At 36.7% G+C, this 26,429-nt stretch overlaps 1 protein-coding gene across 5 annotated transcripts in view; it reads right to left on the bottom strand.

The window, feature by feature from the left end:
- Positions 1–26,429, bottom strand: part of LOC139966626 (uncharacterized) — a 77,691-nt gene that overhangs the window by 36,761 nt on the left and 14,501 nt on the right. For 4 of the 5 annotated variants that reach the window (XM_071969861.1, XM_071969879.1, XM_071969870.1 and 1 more), the window contains one exon: positions 1,897–2,257. In XM_071969861.1, coding sequence (XP_071825962.1) covers positions 1,897–2,257 — 361 coding nt within the window. Of the gene's footprint in view, positions 1–1,896; positions 2,258–19,579; positions 19,793–26,429 lie in introns of those variants that run through there. The other variant, XM_071969894.1, reaches the window with a different exon arrangement.

Here is a 26,429-nt window from a genome sequence, read left to right as displayed (position 1 = left end):
TTGTTTACCATTACCCCTTTAAGACACGTACGTTTGTTCAATATAGACCGATACATAGCCATGCATATTATGCATGCGCTGGCTAACTTGAAAGTGCCTCGAGCTCATCACATAAACGGTTGTTGAGAGCTTTTCAATAGTCGTCGCTTGTCAGTGGTTCTTTGCCCGTGGTATAGGCATTTAAACCACACCAATTGAGTTGAAATATCATGTCTGAATTTTGGGCAAAAATACGAAGTACCGCGCTCGTCTGCATGGTATTGCAAAAATGGCTAAATAATTTATATATAGCCTATATATATATATATATATATATATATATATATATATATATATATATATATATATTTATATATATATATATATATATATATATATATATATATATATATATATATATATATATATATATATTTATATATACATATATATATATATATATATATATATATATATATATATATATATATATATATATATATATATAATGTTAGCAAGGTTGTATATATACGCAAATAGACACTGTCCATATATGCAGGTTATATGGATACCGTATTAGGTCGATCCTAATACAATTATAAAAGTACATATCATATAAAGTGAAAGGGAATTAATTAATCAGCGCGTAATGTCAAGGTGAAAGCTGACGTCTCTGTTGATAATTGTCATGGCAGGTATATATCGCGTAAGAGTTTATTAATTAAACAGTGGTAATAACCAGCTACCGTGTGGTTTGCTAATACATGCCTACATGGTATATGATATTTGGTATATGTATATATATTTATATATATTCTTCATAGAAGAGAATAATTCTCCCGCCCCCTCTTCGCAAAACGAAGAGAGAACAGGCTGAAAATGGATATAAAATTAACCAAACATGACGTCACATGGACAAGCCTGTCCAAATGACCCCAACACCAGCCCAAAGTCTTACATTACAGACTTCTCTCTGACATACGGTACCATATTATACCCATAATGCTATGACTCATTTCGCAAAGAACACCTAGCCCGCTAAAGGTTACAATAAAGATGTGTGTTACCCGAACAGCATTTTCATATTGCAGTATCTCCACAAATTCTTTGTCAACTAAACATTTCTCAAAATTTACAGAAGTATAGGCCTACTTTATGTTATTTAGCATACCCACTCCTTCCCTCCTCCTCCACCTTACAATAAACAAACGCCATTTCACAGACTAACTATGAGTATGGCAAAAAAAAAATGAGGCCAATAAAATATCTCTCTAAAGGGAAATAGTCCTCTGTTTGCTTAACAAAAAGTCACATACATGACTATTTTTTTTTGTTTTATTATTTTTTTTGTTAACAGCGTATTTCGGAAGGAAACAGAAACAGTTTTACAAGGAATAACACAAACCATTAAGGACTTCCTACTTTTTTTGTCATATGCGAGCTTATACTATATATATATATATATATATATATATATATATATATATATATATATATATATATATATATATATATATATATATATATATATAAAGTACACACTGAAAGCAGACTAGCAGTTCCCTGCTGAAAGGCTGCTTCTAAATGGACATATGAAGGGCTAAGAGACAGAAATCAAATTCACTCGGCATCTCTTGTAAAACATCATGCAAGTCTGATCATATACAATACAAAATGAATCGATATTACTTTTCGATCAATGATCGTCATTACCATGACAACGATTCAACTACTTATAAATAACTTTACCAAAGGCCAAAAAAAAAAAAAAAAAAAGAACAAAAGTTTTAAGGGCTTCCCCGCCATATATGACGTCATACTAAAGCATCCGTGAAGTACGGTATACTGTATCGATATAATTGTACATAATATATACGTATATGAACGTGCATGTATAATAACATGTCAACCACCTACCTATTCCACTCGTCATTCCGCAACCCCAATACTTGCTGAGACTTGGTAGACACGTCAAATTCGCCATGTTGGAGGACTGGCATGGCGGATCCACGCCGATGGGAGAGCAGACGGCTTCCAGAGACTGCAAGGGAGACGATACTGTTTCTCTTACGGCGGATGCTTCTGCTAGTTGTGAACGGTGGACTGACTGCAGTAACTTCAATGTCAGCGAGTGAGCTCGACGCTGCACCGTACAGTAGCGCCGCTGAGGAGTTGCTTGCACCGTTGTTAGCAGCAGCATGGTTGTTGGTTTCTAAGGATAGATGGCTCATGTCCGTAATCATATAACTGTAAGACGTCGACGGACAGCTTCGGCTACCTGTGTAAATTGTGTGCACAAGATAAACGGATTATAGGGATAAGTTTAATAGTTAGTCAATGGAAATTCCGTAGTGATCATTGAAACTTAGAGAGGGTTAGATTAGCCGAAGAAAGACTTTATCCTGGACTTTAAGTTCCCTTTTGTTTATATCTCTAGAGAATGATTAACTGTTTTTTTACCTTCTTCCAAGAAAGAAGCTTTCATGAAACTATAAGACTCAACTGTTACTTTGTGCATGTTTTGTGTTAGTAATCTGAATTGATAGAGATATTTATTTGGACCTTTTACCAGTTCAGTGTAGTGGAAAAGTTGTCATCCATGGTGTGGGGGGGGGGGGTAGGTGCGTGCAGTGGCGTCGCCAAGGGATGGCCTGGGGAAACTTGCCCTCCCACAAAATCCTATTTCCCCAGGTGCCCCCCAGATGCGATTTGTAAAAAAAAATACCCAAACAAAAACTTTTTTTACAAAGAACGAAATGTATTATGTTCATCAGTAAAACTTCTTCCACCGACCATCACAATAACCAGTTGTTTTCTTACTAACAAGGTCACAGAGGCCCCGGCGTGAACCGCTAGTGCTTAAACTGTACTACAATCCTGTGCCCCCTCCCAATCCGCGCCCCCCCCCCCGCCAAGATTGAAATATCTGACGACGCCACTGGGTGTGTGTTGTTTGCTGGGGAGGGTGTAGTGCAGGTTAGAGATTTGACCTTCTATATTATTCTGCGTGTTTCTAATTTTACCTAAAAGTTTATTTGTTGATGCAAGGGGAACCCAAAGTGGAAAAGGCAACAATATAAGTGAAATGAGTCAATGGGAAAATTTCGTTTTAACAATTCCCCCTCCCCCTCCCCCCCCTCCTTGTTAAATTCAATTCAAAGACTACTCTATATTGTCCTCAAATTTAGCATGCTGAACTTTGTTTAACTTTTGTCAAAGGCAATTTACCGAGTGGTTCTGGTTCTTGGATTTTACCAGACGTATAGAGGAATGTTCAATAAGACAATGAAATGTCTAAAAGTTATACGTGATAATAAAGGCCCTGCTTTTGAGGCCATAAAATATGTTTTGGTTGCCCCTTGAGATTCGCGTTCCCCATCTGCGGCTCTGACCTATAATGGTCTGTGAGTAGTCCAGCCACTGATGATCCTTACTTTTTTTCTTTTTTTTTTTTTGAAAATGCCACAATGGTTTCTGAAGGTCTACAACATCACAAAACGAGTATTTTTTCTGTCTAAAGTTAGTCTATCCGATAATGGTTGATCAAAGGTGGAGAGGTAATTGTTTTAAGCATTGTCTCGAGTCTTTTCAATATGCATTTGGAGATTGTCAAGAAGTACTTACTCTTCCCTTCCATTCCCATCCAATTACCCTCTCATGCCCGTTGAGTCATGCCGCATGTTCCCCACAGAGGTATGACGTCATATTATATAAAGAACAAGCGGTCACATATTCAGCGACCACCCACCCCCCCCCCCCCAAAAAAAAACAGCTTTCATCCAAATATATCAACAATTATGATATTTTTGTAAGCAAAAACTGTTGCTATTAAAATAGGATTCCATTCAGGCTCCCGACTTAATGCAAGGAAATTTAACCACGAAATAGCAGACGCACCATATCGATTTTATGAAGAAAAAAAATGAGGAACCGTATTGTCACAAAATTTGCTAGAATAAAAATAAATGGTCACTCATGGTTCACACTTTAATAAGCAGTTTACTCGGTTAAGTTTCATAAAAAGTTTCACCCACTGTGTCATTTTACTTGTTTAATTTAATCATCCACGTCTATAGGATTTATCTGGAGGATTATACCAATTAATAAAATACTTTTGTTTTACTAAATTGAGCAAAGTTTAAACGGCCAATATTTGAGTCAAATCATTATTACCATTAAGGTAACCATGAGAACTGTATGTATATTTCTATATATATTCCAAATGCCGGTATCATACCATGAGACATATTCTTCTTCTACTTCTTCTAGGTTGGAGGGGCGGGTGGGGAGAGGGGCAAGGGGGTATTTGATTTATTTCCTTTACCCTCTATACTGGTTTATAATCCCATACAGTTACAATACAGTTTATTATAGCTCGATATGGCAAGATTCACTTTAAGCAATGAAGGAAAATAACTTCAAGACTTTTAAAGAAAATTTGATTTGTCATTTGCGGTTTTGGATGGGATTAATATAAATACATGTAAAGCAGGTAGGCCTATAGGCTACCTATGGGACGAATTGTTGTTAAATTCTAAGGGCAAGGGGTAGAGGGGGGGCACTTGCCCCATCAGGGAAAAAAATGAAGTGTAGTTATAACGGTAAAAAGAAACTGTACCCTCTGTTCAAAAATGGGTATTTTTAATCGGTTAAATATTTGGACAGTTAACCGGCTATCGAAGAGCTGAAATCTGCTGGACCCCCCCCCCCAAACAAACACCCCACCCCCATGGGTTTATTCGAACGTGCGTAGTCCAAGCCAATGAAAAGAATAGGTTTTGGTTAAAACACCAAAAACCATAGTGGACCAAATCTAAGCACGTCGTATATGGTCTACAAGACTGTTTATTATATTTCCATTTTTTTAATTAAATAATGCAATTATTATGTTTTACATAACGACAATGTTTCCCTCTACTGTGCGTTCGTACATAATTATGCATGTGTAAATATTTCATTACAATTCATATAAAATAACTTAACATTAAGTTATCTAGTTATCCATTTCAAATATCATAAAAGTATTAAATATGAGAAGGAAACAAACCCTCTTAACCATCTTTGAAAATTTCGCACTTGCAACTTTTTCATGTGATGAAAACCATGCTATAGAAAATGAGTAATGGTTCATGAAAGAAGTCCCCTTGGTATGAGTTTACGTGTACATAGCTCGAGTACTAAAGGCATTTAAGGCTCGCCCCAAACCGCGTGCCGCCCTCTGCAAAAAGTTAACCTTCCGTTGCTTGCAAGTAAAGTTTTTTTTTTCTTGTCGCAACAAAATGCAGACAGTAATGACACGTGATACCTTGTTATCTTTTATCTGGACCTGAGATGTCCATAGCTGCTATGTACACTGTGTGGAGGGTATTGACCGTAGCTGTATGTATTGACTGTACACTAGTGTCTAATTACCGACGATAGCAAGGAATGTGTGTATTTTCTGGGATCGATGGTGGTGTCTAACACTTCTGGTACACCTCATTCGAAACTAGGTCAGATTACCGGCATCAGACGTTTGTTTGAGCGCGAGTCTTCACTCCCTTTAATCTTGTACTGATATCTATACGGTACTAGGTTTCCAAAATGTTCGTGAGTACAAGTATATAAAGTACACATTCTTCAGGGCGAGTATACACTCAAGTATATATGCTAGCAAAATGAGTTGGAGTACAGACTTACTTCAACTATAGGCTGCTCTTGGGAGAGCTGGCAGATGGGTTGTGGGAGCACTATGCTAAACGTTGTGCTCTTCTAGCTTAAAATCTAAACGGTCATGGTGGCAAAAGTTGAATGTGCTGTGATAGCACAAGCCATCAGCTATCATATGGTGGGTAGGACATGTCAGTCGAAAACTTCTATCCATGCTCTAGAGGCCTTGAAAAAGTGATGATATTAGTGGGCATGTCAATCGGAGCAATTATGTTTGGTGCGACACCATTAGGTTTAGATAAAGGTTGCAAAAGAAAATGATACCAAGCAGTTGCTAATCAATTAAATATGAAATTACGTGTGAGAGATAAATACACTTAAGCATCCGTTCTTAAACGACCCTTGCTTGTTATAACTTCTCGAATATTACATGTCTAATTAGCATACTGCAGCCTACAACAAACCTCACAGTATTGTACAGAGTAAAGTGTGGCGCAGTTTATCAATTGAAGTTTGAGATTTATTACGGAACAGGCAGATTTTGTAAACTCAAGGTGTTTGCCTCCCTCTTTATTTCTATATACATAATCCGGCGACGTATCACACAGTTGGTAATAATGCTCTGTTGATTTTATAATTAAATTTACAAACTTACATAGGTAACTACGAAGTCTCAAGATATATACAACAAGACATAGGGAGGGAATGGGAATCGAGGGGTGGGGGAGGGGTGCAGGGCTTATAGAGGGGATTTACAGGCAAGGACACCGTTTCTTCGCCACGCTATTTTCTGATTGATAAATCATCAATTAGTGATGTAGAAGTTACTAACTTGCAACGTTTGTGCACAGGAAAGAGAAAAGGTAGGGAAGGGGTGGGGTGTGAGAGTTTGTGGGGTAAGGTAACGTAATTGGTACTAACAAATTTAGTGCATGGATAAGAAGAATTAACTGATGTATAAACACCGATTAACGGGGCGGGGACGGAGACGGGCGGTGGGCGGGCGGTGGGCGGGCGGGGGAGGGGTCAAGATCAGCTAAATGAAAATATATTCCCAGTTGGCTGAAGTTGATTGCTTAACAAAATTACTGGTAATTATCTGAATCTATCTATGTAAGAATATTTACATCCTCATGGCGTCGAACACTGGTGGAAGTGAATGATTTTTGAGAGGACAATGAAACTAATCAATGATTCTGTTTTTTCTATATAATAATTAGCTTACTTATCCACGGAGGAAAAGAACATTTAACTAAATGATCCGCAATGACAAAGGGTAGCATTTTGATGAAAATTTATCAGTACAAAAGGCCAAATGGAAAATTATGCAACGGGCAGAAGAGTGTACCCCAGCGGTATAACATTTCAAATGACTTTCCAAATCTACTCCAAGTTAGTTCAAAAGACACAAATCAATGACGTCGCAGTTTAAATTGATATTTCGAGTAAACGAGTGCCATCAATTTATGATCGGTTGAGTTGTTAGTTTGTGTAGCATTCCGAATAGCAAATTAACATTGATTTTTACGGTGCTCTTTTTTTTTTTTTTTTTTGCACCGAAGGGTTTTTGAAACGCGTTGAATAAAATGTATAATGTCTGCCCGAGATTACTCCATCCAGCATCCGAGAAATTACGACAAGGACCGGAAACCCCCGAGGAAAGAAACTCTATCACGAAATACAAGCACGCAGTCATATATGGGGGGGGGGGGGGACGAATATAAAAAGCGGGAAAATATTCGTGCGACAATATTTACGTAGTTCTGGCCATAAATGTGATAGAGAAGATGAGAAAAATATAACAACCCAAGACAAATTATGCAACGGGCAGAAGAATGTACCCCAGGGGTACGAATTTGAATTCTGATGATTCTCATCCTTGAGATCACAGGGGAACCCTATGAAGGAGCCAGATGTTTCTCAGTATTTTTATCTGATAGTATCGCTAGCCACTTGTCTTAAAAGACGATGGAAAACGCGAGAAATAATTCAGAGAGAGAGAGAGAAAATAAAAACACAACATTATTATACGGGATGCCGCATTTGCAAGATTATATCTCCCGTAAGACAGATACGTAAATCTTAAACTGTACTTTGATAGATTAACAAGTCTTTGGCATCGATTGTAGGGGGGCCTTCGGAGCCCTAAGGGTGAGTGGGGATTCCAGAGGGGTGTATCCACCCTCCATTCCCAGCTTTGTGGCGAAAAAAAGCAACAAAACAGAAGTGCCCCTTTTCTTAGAATGAGAAATACCTCTATTCGGTAATAAAATAAGCCAGAAATTGAATACGAACAACCATGTTCTTATTTCGATAAGCTGGCATCATTTTGTACGCTTCTATCTGCCTATCTCACTCTCAAAAAGAGTGGTTGGGCAATAAGTTTAACCAACACTGCTTGTATACAGCATACAGGCAATCGTGGGTATAAAGATGCGGCCCAGTTAAATGATCATATCGGTGATTTGTGGATGGTGATAAGGTATTATACTCTTTGCTTCTTATCATTTGGCACAATCAACTTCCCTAAAGTTTCCCCCATTTTTGCAAATCCCCTCAAAACATAAAAGTATATAGTTATGATCACACCTGATGAAAAGACGCATTGAAAATTCGCCCCAAACCGCGTGTGGCCATCTGAAAAAAAAGGTAACTTTCCGTTGCTTGCAAGTGACGTTTTGTTCGTGTCACTACAAAATGTGCTGTGGGTATTGACCGCAGCTGTATGTACTGACTGTACACTAGTGTCTAATTACCGATGGTAGCAAGCTGTGTGTGTGTATTTGGGATCGATGGTGGTGTCTAACACTTCTGTTACACCTCATTCGAAACTAGGTCAGATTACCGGCATGAGACGTTTCTTTTTGCGCGAGTCTTCACACCCTTTAATTTATAGTCTAATTTTTAGCTCAGTATGCACCATTTCACGTTTGTTTTGTTTTATTTTTTTCGTCATTTCTGGGTTAGGGCCCCCCCCCCCAAAGCCCCTAAATATAAGTCGTCTTCAACGACCTCAAGGGTGAACACGATATCTACATATGTTTTTCTGTCAACTCATAAATAAATTTTGGTCGTTCAGTTTCAAAAATAGTGACCATCAGTTTACATTACAGGCAATGACTTTGACTTAACTTTATTAGACAAATTCAAGAAAATATGACCTTGTGTTCTTTACTTTTCTTTGAATGAAAAAAAAACCCGCAAATGACATCAATTCGTATGGCATAAGCCTGCAAGCTGGGTTTTTAGCTTGTTAACTCTATACCCCGTGTCAGACGCGGGGAGGCTCAGTTTGTTCATCATAATTATACAGATTTGACGTTAATAATTGTCAGAATATCAGCGGGAACATTTTTTCATGCCTTTTAAAGTTTTGTTGATTCTCCGATTTCCAAGTAACGGATTCGCATCTTGATGTAATATGAGGGCTGTATGTGTGTAATGAGAATATAATACAACAAAATACAAAATATGGCCGGTTTTGTTTGTAACATATATGATATACCACGTCTAGCATATATACACAAATACACATATACAGTTATATAGTGTTTATACTTAAAAAGTTTATGGTTTGTCGCATGCAATTGCTGTTATATCACACATGGTATAACCAAAACACAATTAAAACCATAGTGTATACACTCAGAGACGGTGGAAGAGCGTTCAATAAGCGGGGAATGAGTTGGAGACGGGGGTGGGGAGGGGGGAGGGTAAACAAACTTCGGAGGGCAGTGTGGGGCGTATGACACATGTGATCCGAGGGTGCAAATTACAAAATTACCCCAAAAAAGACACTCTGGATTCTGTGTCACAAATTGCATTTGAAGGTTTTTGAATTAAATCATACTTTTTTTCATTATTATATTTCATTCAACAAAAGAGCACCTTGTTATTACGTTTTTCATAATTTTTCTCAAGATCTTATTTATTTCGTCAATAAAGGGCAATTTAAAGTAATGGAGGGAATTCTTTTTTGTTAAGAATGGTCATTCTAATTTTTGAGGGTTTTCACACCATTCAGGGCGCACGCACGCACCCTCTAGGCACCGGGTTCCTAAGCCGGGGGGGGGGGACGCCACAAATCACGTCGGCTTTCTGCACCCCCCGCCCCCATCTACCACACACACACTCATGCCCTATTGCAAGTATTACGCAATATAAGATAGCATGATCAAACTATAAAAGACCCTCCTATTTTTTGGTCACCAAATAGAAAGTTACTTTTTGTAAATAATTAATGAATTTGATTCGATTCTTAACATTTCGTCGTCCACACACATTAAAATATTTGAATGAATGAAATGAAAAACGCAAGCGGCTGTAAAAATTGCCAGAATTGCCATATTTTACTTGATTTATGAAAGTGCAACTCGAACAGAACTAATGAAGCCATCGTAAACTGCATTGATTTGTTATTATCTGGGATATAGGGACCGGACAATTAATCAAAATTCACTAAAAAAAGAGCTCTTTCCGTCGATAGAACGTTTGCTAGGATTGCATCGTATTAATCATTAAACACAATCTTCCGGTCGAAAATGATGAATAAGTTAAAGTTTCCACTCTGCTGTTTTTCTTGTTCCTTTTTTCTGAATGAGTAATTGCTGAAGCAGTAATGGAAGCTAAACTTCACTTATTCTAATTCGAATCAGAACAGAGTGCACAGGATGCTGCAGAATGGATATTTTTCCCCGAAGGTAATTTTTTCTTCTTCGAAATCTTTAATTAAACTTTCTCTTAAAATAATGGTTAAACCAGACCAGACCAGACCAATATTTTTTTTCGGAAGGTATTTACGTTATGAATAAGTTCAAGGTTCCAATCTACTTTCTGAATTAGTTAAAGCTTTTGAAGCAGCAATGGAAAGCTCAAGTTCAGTTATACTAATTCGAGTCAGTATATACAAAGTGCACGGTGAACTAATATTGAACTTCTATCGATGCCTCGTTTAATTAATCATAAAATAATCGTGATGTAAACAGGCGACGCTTAAAGGTATTCTCTCAGCTAGAATTTTTTTAGAGGGCGGGCCACGAATGATTGTGGGAGAAGCACGCAAGAGCTTATGGATTACAACTTTCACGTCAGGTGGCTTTCAATTCAACACTTTAACTCAAATTTGGATTTTTTTTTTTTCAATATAGACAGCCATTTCATGTGGAAAAACCCGTAGATTGCTCTTGGATATATGATCCGACCGGGTATCGAACCCAGAACCTTCAGATTGCTAAGCCTCATTGCTTCAAATGCCACCGCCTTTATCCACTCGGCCACAGCACCGCTAATTAACTGTATAGTATTCACCAGAAACAAACAGCATGGCATTAGTCAGTTATACCTTTATAAAGAACGACTCAAGCCTGCAGAATGGACAATTTTCCCGGAAGGTATTTTTTGTTGTTGAAATTTTTCATTAAAACTGTCTCTTATATAATGGTTAAACCAGGCCAGACCAGAGCTAATTTACTAAATCGGGAGGTATTTGTTACTAAAAAGCACGGATTGGTATATTTTTTGTGTATGTTGTTGATACAGAGATAGTGCTGCTCTCGTCATTCATATTAATAAGCGTATATATAGGCCATTACAACGTGGACAGGAGAAATGCAAGGAGGGCCTTAAGGATAGGTAGGAGAAGAGGGGATCGGTATGAACAGGGGGTTGGCGGAGGGGGGGGGGGTGGAGTGGAATGAACATACATCGATTAAAATAAAAATAACCCTTACTGGGGATGAAGATTTTTCACGATAAACTGCTATTCCCAAATTAATTCATCCCCCTCCTCTCCCTTCCCCTCCTCTCCTCTCTCCTCCCCTCTTCATCTCCCCCCCCCCCCCATCCACTCTCTCCCCTAGGTACCTCTGCACTAAAAATTATATTGTGCGATTGTCAGGTCCATGTATATCAAAATATTCAAATTGTACTTCGCGGCTGTTTTGAACAGTTCGTCCCTGTGTAGTTACTGTGACTAAGCGATGGATGAAAAGAACCCGCTTCTGAGATTGGTTTTGAGAGGACGATCACCGTAAGGTACACTGAAGGGGTTTAGAGGACTTGGAATTTATTAAAAGAGATTTGATATGTAAATGAAGAAAGAATATAAAACATATTTCACTACATAACTGTTGGCAGGATGATATAAATCAATATAGCCTAGTTTAAAATATGCTTTTGATTTATTGGTTTAGGAAGGCAATTCAAGAATTTGGATCGAAACATGTTTGGTCTCTTTAATATCAGATGGTGAATCCAGTGACTTGTAGTCTCTTATATAATTTAAGTTACCGAACAGTGTTTATAACGGTTACAACATATTCTTTCAAGGGGAGCAGAGGTTGGGATAGAAAGGGGGTTAAGGATGAGGAAAGGGGGGGGGGTGTGATATAGCATATCATCAGCGAGGATCCACTAAAAGGCTTTTTTTCATTGCGTTTTCCTTTCAGCAAAAACGCAATGGTTTTATTCACGTGACTTTAGTCATAGGTTTATCTTGAAAGATATTTCTACTATTTGGGGGTCATTTCTCTAATCAGTCTTTCTCTCTGATTGCCCGGTTACCAGATTACCTGTTGATAGGATACACATGGGCGGCGATCCGTACTTCCGAGTGGGGGGGATATGACCTTGTTGACTATCTAAGCGTAGCGCCACCATGAGTTGGCGCGAAGCGTACAAGAAAATTTGGGGATTTAAAACCCCTCTAGATGGCCGGAAACGGCACTTCCCAAGGTTTCCAAGCGGCATATACCCCACTTTAAAATAGGGATATCATGTCCGAAATATCTCATAATCAGGATCCAAAATAGTTTTTTTTTTATTTCGGGTGTTAATTTGGGAAAATTGCCCGTCAATCTTGTTTCAGGCGCTACGTTAGAATGTTCGAGAGCTCTTTTATATTATTCGATGAAGAAAATGGCCTCATGCAGGCTATTGTAGGCCTATACACATGCAATACACAATTACACATAGTTACATTCCTAGGCACCGATTGCTAGGGCATCCAGGTGAAACGTGTATTAAGCATTACCCTAGTAACATGAGATTCTCAGCTGTTCGAGGGAACATGTACTGTACGTGTGTAGGCCTACTAAAGGGCCTATATGAATACTATGAGGGTGCATATATGTTCTATATCAATACCGTGATAAAGATAAAGACGGTTTATTTGAAAAGATCGCACTGCGTTAATGGTAGGCGAGAAATGAAGCTAAAAAAGAGCCGTACATTCACGATGATGCATAAATGTAGGCATGAAAATATTCTTATCCCTGGCATTTGGTGGGGGGGGGGATATGGTGTATTACATCCCCTCCACCCATTTTCATGGGGGGATATATCCCCCCTTCCCCCCCCCCAGGATCGCCGCCCATGAGGATACATAACGCTCAGACGAAATTGATAATATCAGAGACTTCTTATCGAACACTATTTTTTATGACAACGAAGGATTATAGCAGGAGGAAAATGGGATGGGGAGAGGGGTGGGGTGAACCCCATTAACCATTGGGGTGGAGGTAGAGAGGAACACTAACAATTCAACATATCGGTTTTATTTCCGACTTTGTTTTTACATGAAATACCTCTGAAGTTAACATTATGAAGACAAGTCCGTTGGTCACATCGTATGCATGCAGTTTGTAAACAAATCGCATTGTCTTTGGAAGTATTTAATCGAACTCGATATATACATATTCCAACCAATCCATTTTCAACACAAATGTGACGCCCCAATGCATACGATGTAGCCTGCATGTACAGAGAGCTTTGTGCTACATATGGTTATTATATACGTACATATTGCATCAAAAGCTGATATTTATTGTATAAATATGCGGGTGGACTGCGTTTACACAAACCCTCTGCATATATGGTTTACAAATTCGGAATATCTTGTTTTGCAGCTTCCTGCTTTCAGAGCTTCTCCGCAGTGTCCCAGGCATTTTATGACTCTATGGCATAATCACGTTAGGTAATAAAATAACAATAAATTAAAAGACGCGGTGCAACACAACTTTCTGAAAACGCTTGATGGTGACTAAGCGCCATTACGTGAAGTAATCAAATTGTCAATCTCCCTATTTAAACCTAATGTTAATATAATTTCAACGACGAGTGCGTAGTTTGTTTACAACCTAACAGTTATCCCCTTCTCTTTCTATAGTGTGGTATATATACGCTGTCTTAACGATCGTATTGCTTGGACAGTTTTAACGGACATTAAATAGTGTTAAAAGTAGCTTTAAAAGGACGTTTTGCAGTTATTGAAGACATTACTAAGGTTTAAATTACAAAATTAAAATGTAGCAAAGAAGGAGGGGTTTTGAAAGTGGCCATAAGTTGACAGTCTCGCATTTGGGTCTCTGCATACATTAGATATTTGTACACAACAATGTGGGTATACCGCAACGGTTCTGTATAGTGTAGTCGGCATTGCCACTATCTTTTCGGTATACGAGAATGTCTAGATCTTAACCGATATTTCCACACAATGAACTACATACACGGAGACTTGTTGAAGTACGGTAACGTTCGCACAGATTAATTTTGGAGAAGGTCCATAATGCCAGAGCACCGTCAAGAGCGATTAAGTGCGACCAACTGAACGGCGGAATTATATCGAAGGAATCAGAGAGTTAATAGTTAGAATCCCTGACGGGGGTATCCATGCATAGTATGCATACAATCAGGGAACTGCCATTTATATGATCCCTGATGGGATATCCATGGCATGTTAATAGGATCATGGACTTGGCATTTAGATCCCTGATAGGATATCTATGACAGTTAGATAGAATCAGGGAATTGTCATCTATATGATCCCTGATGGGTTATCCGTGGTATGTTAATATGATCGTGGACTTGGCATTTAGATCCCTGAATGTGAAATCCATGGTATCTGCATAGGATCATGGATTTCACATTCAGATCCCTGATGGGATATCCATGGTATGTAAATGGGATCATGGATTTGGCCTTTAGATCCCTGATCTGATATCCATGGTATTTGCATAGGATCAGGGATCTGCCATTAAGACCCCTGATGGGATATCTATGACAGTTACATAGAATCAGGGAACTGCCATATAGATGATCCCTGATGGGAAATCCATGGTATGTTAATAGGATCATGGATTTGGCATTTGGATCCCTGATCTGATATCCAAGGTATGTTAATAGGATCATGGATTTGGTCATTAGATCCCTGATCTGATATCCATGGTATCTTAATAGGATCAGGGATCTGCCATTAATACCCGTGATAGGATATCTATGACAGTTACATAGAATCAGGAAACTGCCTACTAGATGATCCCTGATATCCATGGTATGTTAATAGGATTATGGATTTGGTCTTTAGATCCCTGATCTGATATCCATGGGATCATGGATTTGACTATTAGATACCTGATGGGATGGACCTATTCCCTGTTGCAGCGTTCTAAGGTGAAAGTGCGCATTGGAAAAGAAACTGTATTTCACGGCGTTTGTCAGTCATGCATCCATGCGTACTTTTGCATCAATAACTGCCCAGAATAGGACTGTATTCATTTAACGGGGATGTGGTCATGCTGACCTAGCAAACTGTGCACGGCACAGTGCATCTTACAAGTAGGAATAATAATTTGAATAAATTTACATAATCAATTTCATTACAGATCTCTGATTTCCGAAAGGCAATTAAAGGGTGACAGCTGCACATCTTTTACATACAAAAGGTTTGATTTCGTGTTATCGTTGTCATGAACAGATGGACGCTTTGTGCAGTTTACTGATTGTAATGTCTGAATATTGCACAGAAGTTTCTAGTTAGTGACGTCCACTCTATACCAAGGCACTAGCGGTTTTTAAGCAGCCCCCCCCCCCTCTCTCCCTCTCTGTCTACGTGAGCAAACTTAATTCTCAACTCTACAGTTTCCTTGTTGGAACAAAACTGACGTCACATATATATTATGTATACATACATATATATAAATATGTATATATATATACATATATATATATATATATATATATATATATATATATATATATATATATATATATATATATATATTTATATATATATATATATATTTATATATATATATATATATATATATATATATATATATATATATATATATATATATATATATATATATATATATATATATATATATATATATATATATATATAAATGATTTTCGAGTTGGATAGCATCATGTTTGATCTCTAGAGTAGGGCAAAATATGTCACCAAAAACAGAACTAGTATTGTTCGATATAGGTGACAAACGCCTACAGTGGAATTACGATCTTCCTTACCGGTTTCGAACCTCTGGACATACAATCAGCGTCCATAGCCTAGTGGTTAGGGTGTCCGCGTACAGAGCGGGAGGCCCGTGGTTCGAATCCCGGTGGAGGCTGAAAGTTTTTTCACTGTTCTTGATTTTCCAACTCATTACGATTTTCATGCATATATATATATATATATGTATATATATACTTCAATAGAACTGAAACTCACTTTTTGTCGGGCCTTTTGGCTACGTGAAATCGTATAAATTACATGTTTTGTTTTCTACGAGGGATACATTTCATCTGCCACTGTACTTTTAAAACGATTTGCGGTCACAACATGAGATGTGGAAGGATTGTGACTGTAGTAGTGAAACAGTTGTATGCCTTGCGGTATAGTCTGTTATGGTTTATTCTAATCTGTTTAATTTTCTCATGTGTATTTCAATGTGAATTCAGGTTCTCCATTTCATTATACACCGTGGTGAAGAACTGTGTTTTACATGTTGCAGGAATGCATTTAATCGTAGTAGTTTGCCGCTGTGTCCCTACGAATGTATGGTTACGACACTGGGGGAGGGAGGGGGGGGGGCAAAATACGAGAATAATAATTATACCGTATTTCTCCCAAAAACATAGTGTTGGAGGAGTTTTTATTAACAATTTAGGAAGGATGCAATCATATAAAACCACGTTTATTGTCCAAGTTACGAGTTGTAGTTTACACATTTGACCAGTTTGTTTGATAAAGTTAACAGACCTTGTCCATCCACTAATCAGGAACTGATCAAAGTTTATCAACAATACGTGGAATGGAGTAAGACCTTCGAACCAGTATTGCTACCGGACGAAAACTTGACAAAGTGGATATAATGTTTGTTGAAGTTCAAAGGTCACCAGTATTGCAGCCACCAACTTAATCATGTATAAATATTTTAGCGGGTCCTTGGAGTAAATATTCTGTACTCTACATGCTCTAACCTTGTAATGTGTAAACCTATTTATGTATAAAGCATACTGCTTGACCTTTATAACTTTTGCTACATTCAGTGAAAACGCACGCACCCATTAGTCGTCGTAAATAAACATTTGAAGATACCTGGAAACAAAGTTATATATTATTTAACTTAAAGGCACACTCTCAGCTAGGAAATTGCATGACCCTTACTGGTTAATCACTGAGCATGTCGGATAGACGAGACCCAACTTACTACTACTACTACTACTACTATGACCCTTACTTGTTAGAATTTTCTAACAAGATGTTTTTAACTTCAAACAGACAGATAGTGAGTTAATAGAGAAATTGTCATTGAAATTCAAAACTGAACAGTCTCGAACAAATTTCTCCAGTTTTACTCCATAAAAGATAACTCTTTGACTCGAGATAATAATTCTACGCGAGTCAGCAAAACTTACTGGTAAATGACACGACTCGAACTTTGAAAACAGTGAATCGTTACAACTCTTATAATTGCTGGTTTAATGTCCGTTCGAATTAAAATTATTACCGGTATTAATTCTATTTAACTTCCAGCCATTAATTCTCAGCCAATCACCATGCAGCTTCATACGCCAGTATTAAACAAATTAAAGAACGGTATTAATTCTAATATATGCGAACATAAAAAAAACACATTTATGTCCTTCATAAATACATTATGTGCCCGCAATAAGTATCAAAAACATGAAAATGAATATATGCCGACATTAAATGGTATATATACCGGTATTAAATAGAATTAATACCGGTAATAATTTTAATTCGTAAGGACATTAAATCAGCAATTATTTCCCGTATGGCCTACCATACACGGTATACAAGGTACTGTGGCTGATGACTGCCCAACCCCCAGCAAAGAAAAGGCGCGGTGCAACACATCTTTCTGAAAACCCTTGATGGTAACTAAGCGCCAGTACGTGAATTAATCAATTGTCAATCTCTCTATTTAAACCTAACGATACTTTCAACGACGATTGCGTAGTTTGTATACAACCTAACAGTTATAATCCACTTCAATTTCTAGTGTGTGGTATGTACGCTGTCTTAACGATCATATTGCTTCTAAAGCTTTAATGGACATTAAATACGGTGTTAAAAGTAGCTTGAAAAAGACGTTTTGCAGTATTAAAGACATTACGACGGTTGAATTACACAATTTGTATCGGAGAGGGAGGGGTTATCCATGAGGTCACTCGTTCCAATCCTGTTCTAACCGTAAATTACTGGTTACAACTTTTGTCAGAAGCAAATATTTGCGGTTAGGTATAGCCATGGGGTTGCCGGAGATTGACGGGGAAAGGTGGGGGGTGGGGGGATTTGGAGCACGTATTGTTATTTATCTTTGTAAACCAGAAAAATAGAGGATAATATCTAAAGTCACAACCATAGTCTTACAGAATAAAACTTTGACTGAGTGGGCGTAATATATAGTATCTAGAATTAGAAGTATCATAGTATTATTAGTATCAAGTATTATTATCATATAGTATTAGTAGTATCAAGTATTATTAGTATCCATGCAGTGTAAGTATATCATATTATATACAGTTAACATCACCTGGTATACCACTATAGCATCTCTTATTAGTAGTATGTAGTATTAGTAGTATCAAGTATTATTATTATATAGTATTAGTAGTATCAAGTATTATTAGTATCCATGCAGTGTAAGTATATCATATTACAGTTATATCATATATCATAGTATATCAAGTATATATATCATAGTATATCATATATCATAGTATATCAAGTATTATTAGTATCCATGCAGTGTAAGTATATCATATTATATACTGTTAACAGCACCTGGTACCACTAGCATCTCTTATAGTATGTAGTATTATTAGTATCTAGTATTATTAGTATCTAGTATTATTATTAAATAGTATAGTAGTTTTAGTATTAGTAGTAACTTGTATTATAATTAAATAGTATTAGTAGTTTTAGTATTAGTAGTATCTTGTATTATTGTTATTAGCTAGTATGTATGTATTAATATTACCTAGTATTTTTGTATTATTATTACCTAGTAGTATTCCTACTGTGTTAGTTGTACTTATTATTACTAGCATCTAATAGTATTTAGTATACGTTGTATCTAGTATTTCGAAGAACTTCATTAGACGCAACACTGTCATGGTGTAACTTGACTTGGGTGGAGAGTAGATCCAGCTATTTTGTTTTCTCGGCCTGGCATTGTCTTGGGCGACCTTAAAAGTAGCTATTTAACATGACGTCACATCGATAAGATTAGTTGCGGGTAGAACATACCGTAGCATTGCGCTGAGTTCCGATAACATTAGAGCATAACATCCGTATAGCCCCGTCACGTAAATCATTGACCATATAAGGAGCCTATCCATCCATAGTTAACATATAAGCTATGTGCTCTGTTTACGTTTTAGCAAATGCTACCGTAACATACCTACGGTAGTATAGCCTATACGATCTTTTCCCACAAACCACCTGGGATTTTCGCCATATATTCTTATATTCATAACATCGATATCAACCATGTATATGGAACGTCGTATACAAATGCCAGACAACACAACACCGGCGTTTTCAAGTCCTTATTGTAAATCGTAACACGTATGCATATGCCATATTAGCCTATAAATAATTTCGGAGGAGAATGAACAAGAATGAACGGTGTATACTCACTATATGTTCACAATATATTAGGTATTACAATGTGGTCCTCGTTAACGTATAGCCTCCATTCTTTTTCATACATAAATATTCGCCACATTAATAACAAATCACTGCCGAATTCCGGAATATGGATCTTCTTAAAGGTAATGTCTCCGATGATATAACAGCCCAGAATGACATATACGGAGAGTTCACGACGGTAAATCAATAGAAAAATTGGAGCATCCACTAGCAACACGTATAGATATTTATATATACAACTGATGGGACTTTGACCAAATTTCAAATACTTATCTCTGTTCCATTTATTACAATGATAAAATGCAAACAAGAAGTTGAAGTGTTGATTTGATAAGGCTCGGATTGGAAATTTAAAAATCTAAAAAATAGTTCCTAACAATATTGACGGTGCGTATAATTGTGATATCTAGATTATATCTTACGGCGAACGGGTCCTGCCAACTTCTCGAAATATCCACAGATTATAACGATTGAGAAACAAGATAATAGTGAAGGGGAAATGTGTGTATATGTGTGTGAAGGCGGGTCAAAGTGAGTACCAAAGTCATCCAAATGACTGGCGTACGTCGCACACTGAACGAGCCACGCATTGAAGTTTGCCTGTATATAGGTGACGTACCACAATAAATTACCTCATTGACAGACACACCAAAGTCGTCACTTTCCAAAGTCACTAGAGCAGTGGTTCCCAACCTCTTTGGAAACGTTGCACCCGATGCACCTTCTCCTCCCTGGTCCAATACCACCCCTCCCCCCCCCCCCGTATGTACTATATGCAAAACGGTCATTAAACACGGTTCACACATGCCTGAACCTATGAATCACCTTTCAGTTTTTACAATAATTTTCTTCTGCTGTCAGCAGTAATGACATATATTCCCCGACCCAAAGTCGGCTCGTTGACCCCTCCCTTCACTGAGGTAATTTACCCCTAGGATGGGGATCACTGCGCTAGAGCATATGGAAGTTTACATAGGGCTATATATCTTAGTCCCAGCATTTTATTTATTGCAAAATAGCTCCGAACATAACTATGTTTAATCTCTTTCTAGTAGTAACATTTCCCTTTTGCCAATTGTAGAATTGATATAAGAATCACATACTTCTTTTTAATTTAAAATGTTCATGTTTTTAACTTTATTCCTACAAAATTTTCAATATGATGTTTGATTAGTAACAACTATGGCAGCTATTGCAACTAAACATATATATATATCAGTATATTATGTTCCAAGTCCTGGGCATTTTAACGAAAATAACCCTTCATTTTATTTATTGGACAATGATTATGGCACAATACCTTCCCCATACAGTTGGAAAATCAAATATTTGCAAGAGAAAAAAATGTATGTATTATGTACTTAAGGGAATTATGATGGTATATGTATTTAAGTAAATAGACGCGAGTCCGTTTTTCAGGATATGAAAAATTGTCTTATTATAAAAAAAAAAACCCAAAAAACAAGCAGTGGTCTTTGCAGGATGAAGAGATACGTAACATGCCAGTCTGTGTTACGTCTATATATATATATATATATATAAATATATATATATATATATATATATATATATATATATATATATATATGTATATATATATATATATTTATATATATATTTTTATATATATATATATATATATATATATATATATATATATATATATATATATATATATATATATATATATATATATATATCCAATTTTAGTTACGTTATTATAGACACGGCAAGCGTTCTCATGAGACATGGTTCTAGAAGATATATTGCCTTCCATGCAACAATATATAAAGACATTTTACATGCATTTATTGCTTCAGCATCTCCAAGCAACAAAAGGGTTGAATTTATATGTTTATGACATTATTATTATCCATGCCAGGAAGAAACTGTTTTGTTTGGGGGGGGGGGGACGGGGGATGAGGGGGATTTTCTTCGACTTATCTGCCTACATAACTATTGTGGTCGAAAAAAGCAATTTTCTGCATGTTCACTGCCAAACACTTTTGCAAAGCAATGATAAATTACAGTTACACAATATCTTTAAGTTTCATGCCACAAGTAATTGTGTACTCTCCTGAAGTCCTAAAAAAAAAATTGTTTCTTTGATTTAACCGCTCATAAAAGTCTCTGGGTCCTCCAGTGGCTGAATCATTTTAAAATTTTATTAGTTTCCCTTGAAACTTCGAATGTATGTTATTCATATGTGTATTCTTCTTTAAGTACGATGGAACTTGTATATATACTACTCCTAATCAATTTCTATGATACTACTATAGTGATCGACTCATTGTATGATGGTGCAACCGCGCTAATTAAACATTATAGCAACAAGGCTTGAAAGATTTCGCGGAACTACATCAGGCAGATGTTACAGCGCCCTCTTTAATGTTGTGCGTAATTGGGGAGCCCCATCAAACTTGTTTTTTTTTCCCCTAGCAATATTCTGGTAGTCTTAAGCTTTATGTTGTGTCACCTCTCCTTACCACGACTTGGCTATTTTAGGCGTTGACTTCACCAATCTACGTCATTTTGACGTATTGAATCAGAAATCAACTTGGTGATATGAAAAATTACTACGCCAGAACTCCATTTTTTTTTTAATCGGTCGACGAATAACGTATGTATGATTTAATGAATTATGCAATATTCACATTTGTTTTTTTCGCCGTCAAGCTTTTTGTAAGAAAGGTATATGAAGTTCGTTTCGTCCAGCACCTGCGGTATTATTCACAGGAATCATTGCGAAGTGAACACCGAATTGGTCAATTCAAGAAGGAGAAGAAGAAAAACGCCAGTAGGGAATTGATTCAATTCCGAGACGATTTCTAAAATACGACTAAAGGCGAAATTTTCCATCTATGGAAGAAATATTTTGCGTATGTGACACGTTCAACTGAAATCTTGAAATGAATGTATTTTGTACTAAAAGTGTAAATTTTCGCCTTTTATTTCAATTAAGTTTCATCTCACGCGTTCTACCATAAACATCAAACATCTTTGCGTTTTTTAAATTTTATTTCATATTTCCCTGAAGCAATAATTGCATGATTAGATGAACCTATGCATATATAGATAACCAAGAACATTCATAATCCCACTAATTTCGTACTTACTATAATGTACAATAATATCATATCATAAATAGGGATGCAACGGATATCCGGTCCCGCCCGGCTGGACTATTCTGCCGGCTAATGAAAAATTATCCCGCCGGTTCCGGCCTGAGTTTTCCCCTCATAACTCCATAGAATTATATATATCCGAATGAGATGTTGGTAGTAACGTTAATTCGTGTGTCATTGGGTATCTTTGTCAAACAAGTGTTAACTTGTTATGAGATGAAATGCAAACTAATGAATTTAAATCTTAATTTTTTTCTTTTACTTCATTGTGAGAATGCTTTCACAAGGTATGATAAGGGGGAGAGAAAATTGTCTTCAGTTTTATTATTTATATTTATTCTCTGATTTCATTTCGATCGAATGAAACCCGGTTTCTATTTACTTATACATGCTTCACACGCTATCTACCGGTATGCCACATATCATTGTGAGCTACATCATAAATGTATTGCAAATCACTCACTAATTATTCATCGAAAACACACAGCCATACGTGACATACTCATTATTCAGCTACAACACACATTAAAAAGCCGTAACACGCTAAGTATTACGTCACACGCTAAGTATTCAGCTGAAATACATATTAATTAGCCTATTCAACGGTAGCACACAATAAAAATCGGAATACGTCACACACTCATTATTTGGCTATACGTGACATAATAGCATCTTTCAACAAACTAAATATATGCAAACTAAATAAGACTACAGTTGACCGCATCCCTTTCATTCATCATTCTACCCCCCCCCCCCCCAACTTAACCATTTATAATATATATAACAGGACGAGAGCTGATAATTAGTTTCAACTATGCATCTGTAGTTTTATTCTGTCTATGCGGCAAGTTCATCTACCTTTCAAAGCAACAAGCAACTACTCAGAATCGATAAACGTATAACAATATAGTTAATTTCAGAAGAGCGGAACGTATACTGTGTTACGGAATAATGCATCTCCTTATAATACGACACATCAATAACCAGCTCACTGTATAGGCTATATCATCTAAGAATTGTCCAACTACACCGCGATAGCTATTATCCATAAATCAAGCTCACACTAATTAGAAAGAATACACCATATGATAATTATATGATGATTAGTAATCTTGCTCTGTAATTAGTAACGAAACAATTCGTATTCCCACTGCGGTAGTACCGGGGACATTATATGCGTGAAGTGTCTTCCTGCCGTTAATTGTGGTCGAAGGAGATGATATTAGGTCTACAATAAGCATGTATTCATGCGTAAACATTATACACACACACACATACACACACATATATGTATATATGTATATATATATATATATATATATATATATCTGTATATATATAAAGATATATCGATATATATATACATTTATATATATATATATATATATATATATATATATATATATATATATATATATATATATATATATATATATATATATATATATATATATGCATAAACATACATACAAACACACACACACGATTAATAGTGTCTGCAAATTCTTGTCGACCCAAACAGTGACCTTAGCTGGTACCGTACAGTTAGTGTTATCCACAACTATCTACTTGGAAATAAACTTTATGGTAGAGTTGATATTATTGAATTGTTCTCTATGCTAATCTTCCATGGCAATGTAAATAATTAGTTGCGTTTTGTTAAAAATAATGTATGAAAAACGAAGTTTTTCAAATTGCCTATCACATGTTACTATAGATACTATAAGAAATATGTCCTATAGTGAACAAAATAGGAGGGTGTCCTAGGTTGGTAAAATATCAAGGCAAATTCAAAATGACTGCTTTATAAATTAAGATAATAATCCCGGTTATCCGATTTTCTTTTCGTTTATCCAAACCTTAAAAATAAACGTATCAACGAGCTATCATGGTATAGTGATCATTTACACAACGTCGAATCATTCAAAAGTCCTCTTTGGCGTTCTATAGACATCTAACTATACCAGTACCATATCTGATCAGTATACAGTATACTTGCATTCATATATAGCCTATATTCATCTTCTCCCTCTGTATATTCAATCATTTCATATTCGAAGACGGTTCCTGAAGAATAATGGTTGATAATTGGAGATACTAGTCTCCGAAAATTTATAATTGTATTATTTGCGTTTTATTTTTGGCTGAGCGTGTTTCGCTCAAGGTTATAATACTCACTTTCTTCATGTTAGTGATATAACAAGCATTACAGATGACATGACACGATGTAATAATGAAATCACAGACCCAATCCAACATACGTGAACAAAACAGTATCATATTTATGATATATAGTGCAATCCGTGACAAGTTTGACCGCGTGCTCTTATCCCCATATTCTCAACACTGACGGTAAAGTCATCCATCACGCAAGTCGGATTATACGTAAAGAGTGAGGCTTGGTTTTTTTTTTAAACAAGCAAGAATGGAAAGATTCACTTTAAATGTAATTTCTACATGGTGTGATATAATATATGACTATCTGGCATGTTATTGTCCAACAAAGTTTCCAACAAATTTAATATACCTAATCAAATCAAATAATAGGCATAGGCGAAGGAGCCCAATTTGATTGGGGGGGGGGGGGCTGTAACGACTTGCCCGAAAAATATAACCAAAATTTTTCGTGCGCTCCCCGCGCGTTCAGCATATTAATGTGCATATAGGCATGCATCGGTTATTACACCGCATGCCAATAACATACAATCATTTGCCGTGTTATCATAGGCGTACGGGACCATTTCAGTTTTGGGGCAGAAACTTTTGTGCCCGAAAGTTCCTGTGACACTATCTAAGCGGAGCGCCACCATCAGTTGGCGCGTAGCGTACAAGAATTTTTCGGGCAAAAAATGACTCTCAGATTGCCGGAAATGGCACTTTTGAGGCCTTGCGAGTTGCATCTAAACATTCTTTATTTTATAATCTCACGTTTTAGAAATTTATACTTCCCCAAAAATTTGGTAAATTAGAAGAAGAAAAAATGGTAACATCACTTTGAAGGGGGAAAAAATAGGACAGTATAATTTTTAAGCTCCTATTTAGTTTAAGTATTTATTATTTTAACACAGTACTCAGCTACCTCCAGAAAAACATACATTGTTCAACGACATGTAGGCGGGATACTGTCGCTGTGTCGGGTGAGACTGCAATTTGTCTCACTATAAAAAATAACAAAGAATATGATAACCCTGTACTTCTAGGCTTGTAGGCACCCCCCCCCCTCACCATCCATGAAAAAGAAAATGTTTCTTATATACACTCATGTCGGGGATGTCCAGGTATACAATTGACTAGTTAGAAAAAGAAAAAATGTTTACTGCGGTTTTTTTCCGTGGCCAAAGATGTCGATTATCGGTGGTGTTACACGGAAATATTCGGGCCTCATGATGCTAAATAAGACAATTTTAGGTCTATATTAATATTAATATCACAAAACAAATAACACAAAACGCTCTCCCCTGCCACCCCCCCCCCCGCCTTGTACGCCTATGCGTGTTATTACCCTTCCATATTGGTTACAATTATTGAGGAAGTTGTTAGAATAATAATGATCATAATAATATCAGTTTAACCATTGAAAAACACAATGCAAATTATTTTTCTTTCAGTAGGTGCCCGAAAAATTCTCAGCATATTGCCCGAATTTTCACAAAGATTTTTGGTTGGGGGGGCTGCAGCCCCCCAGCCCCCCCCCCCCCGCCTCCTACGCCTAT

Source organism: Apostichopus japonicus, chromosome 1 (genome assembly GCF_037975245.1).
Source record: "Apostichopus japonicus isolate 1M-3 chromosome 1, ASM3797524v1, whole genome shotgun sequence".
NCBI lineage: Eukaryota > Metazoa > Echinodermata > Holothuroidea > Aspidochirotida > Stichopodidae > Apostichopus > Apostichopus japonicus.
This window is presented reverse-complemented; position numbering and strand designations above follow the sequence as displayed.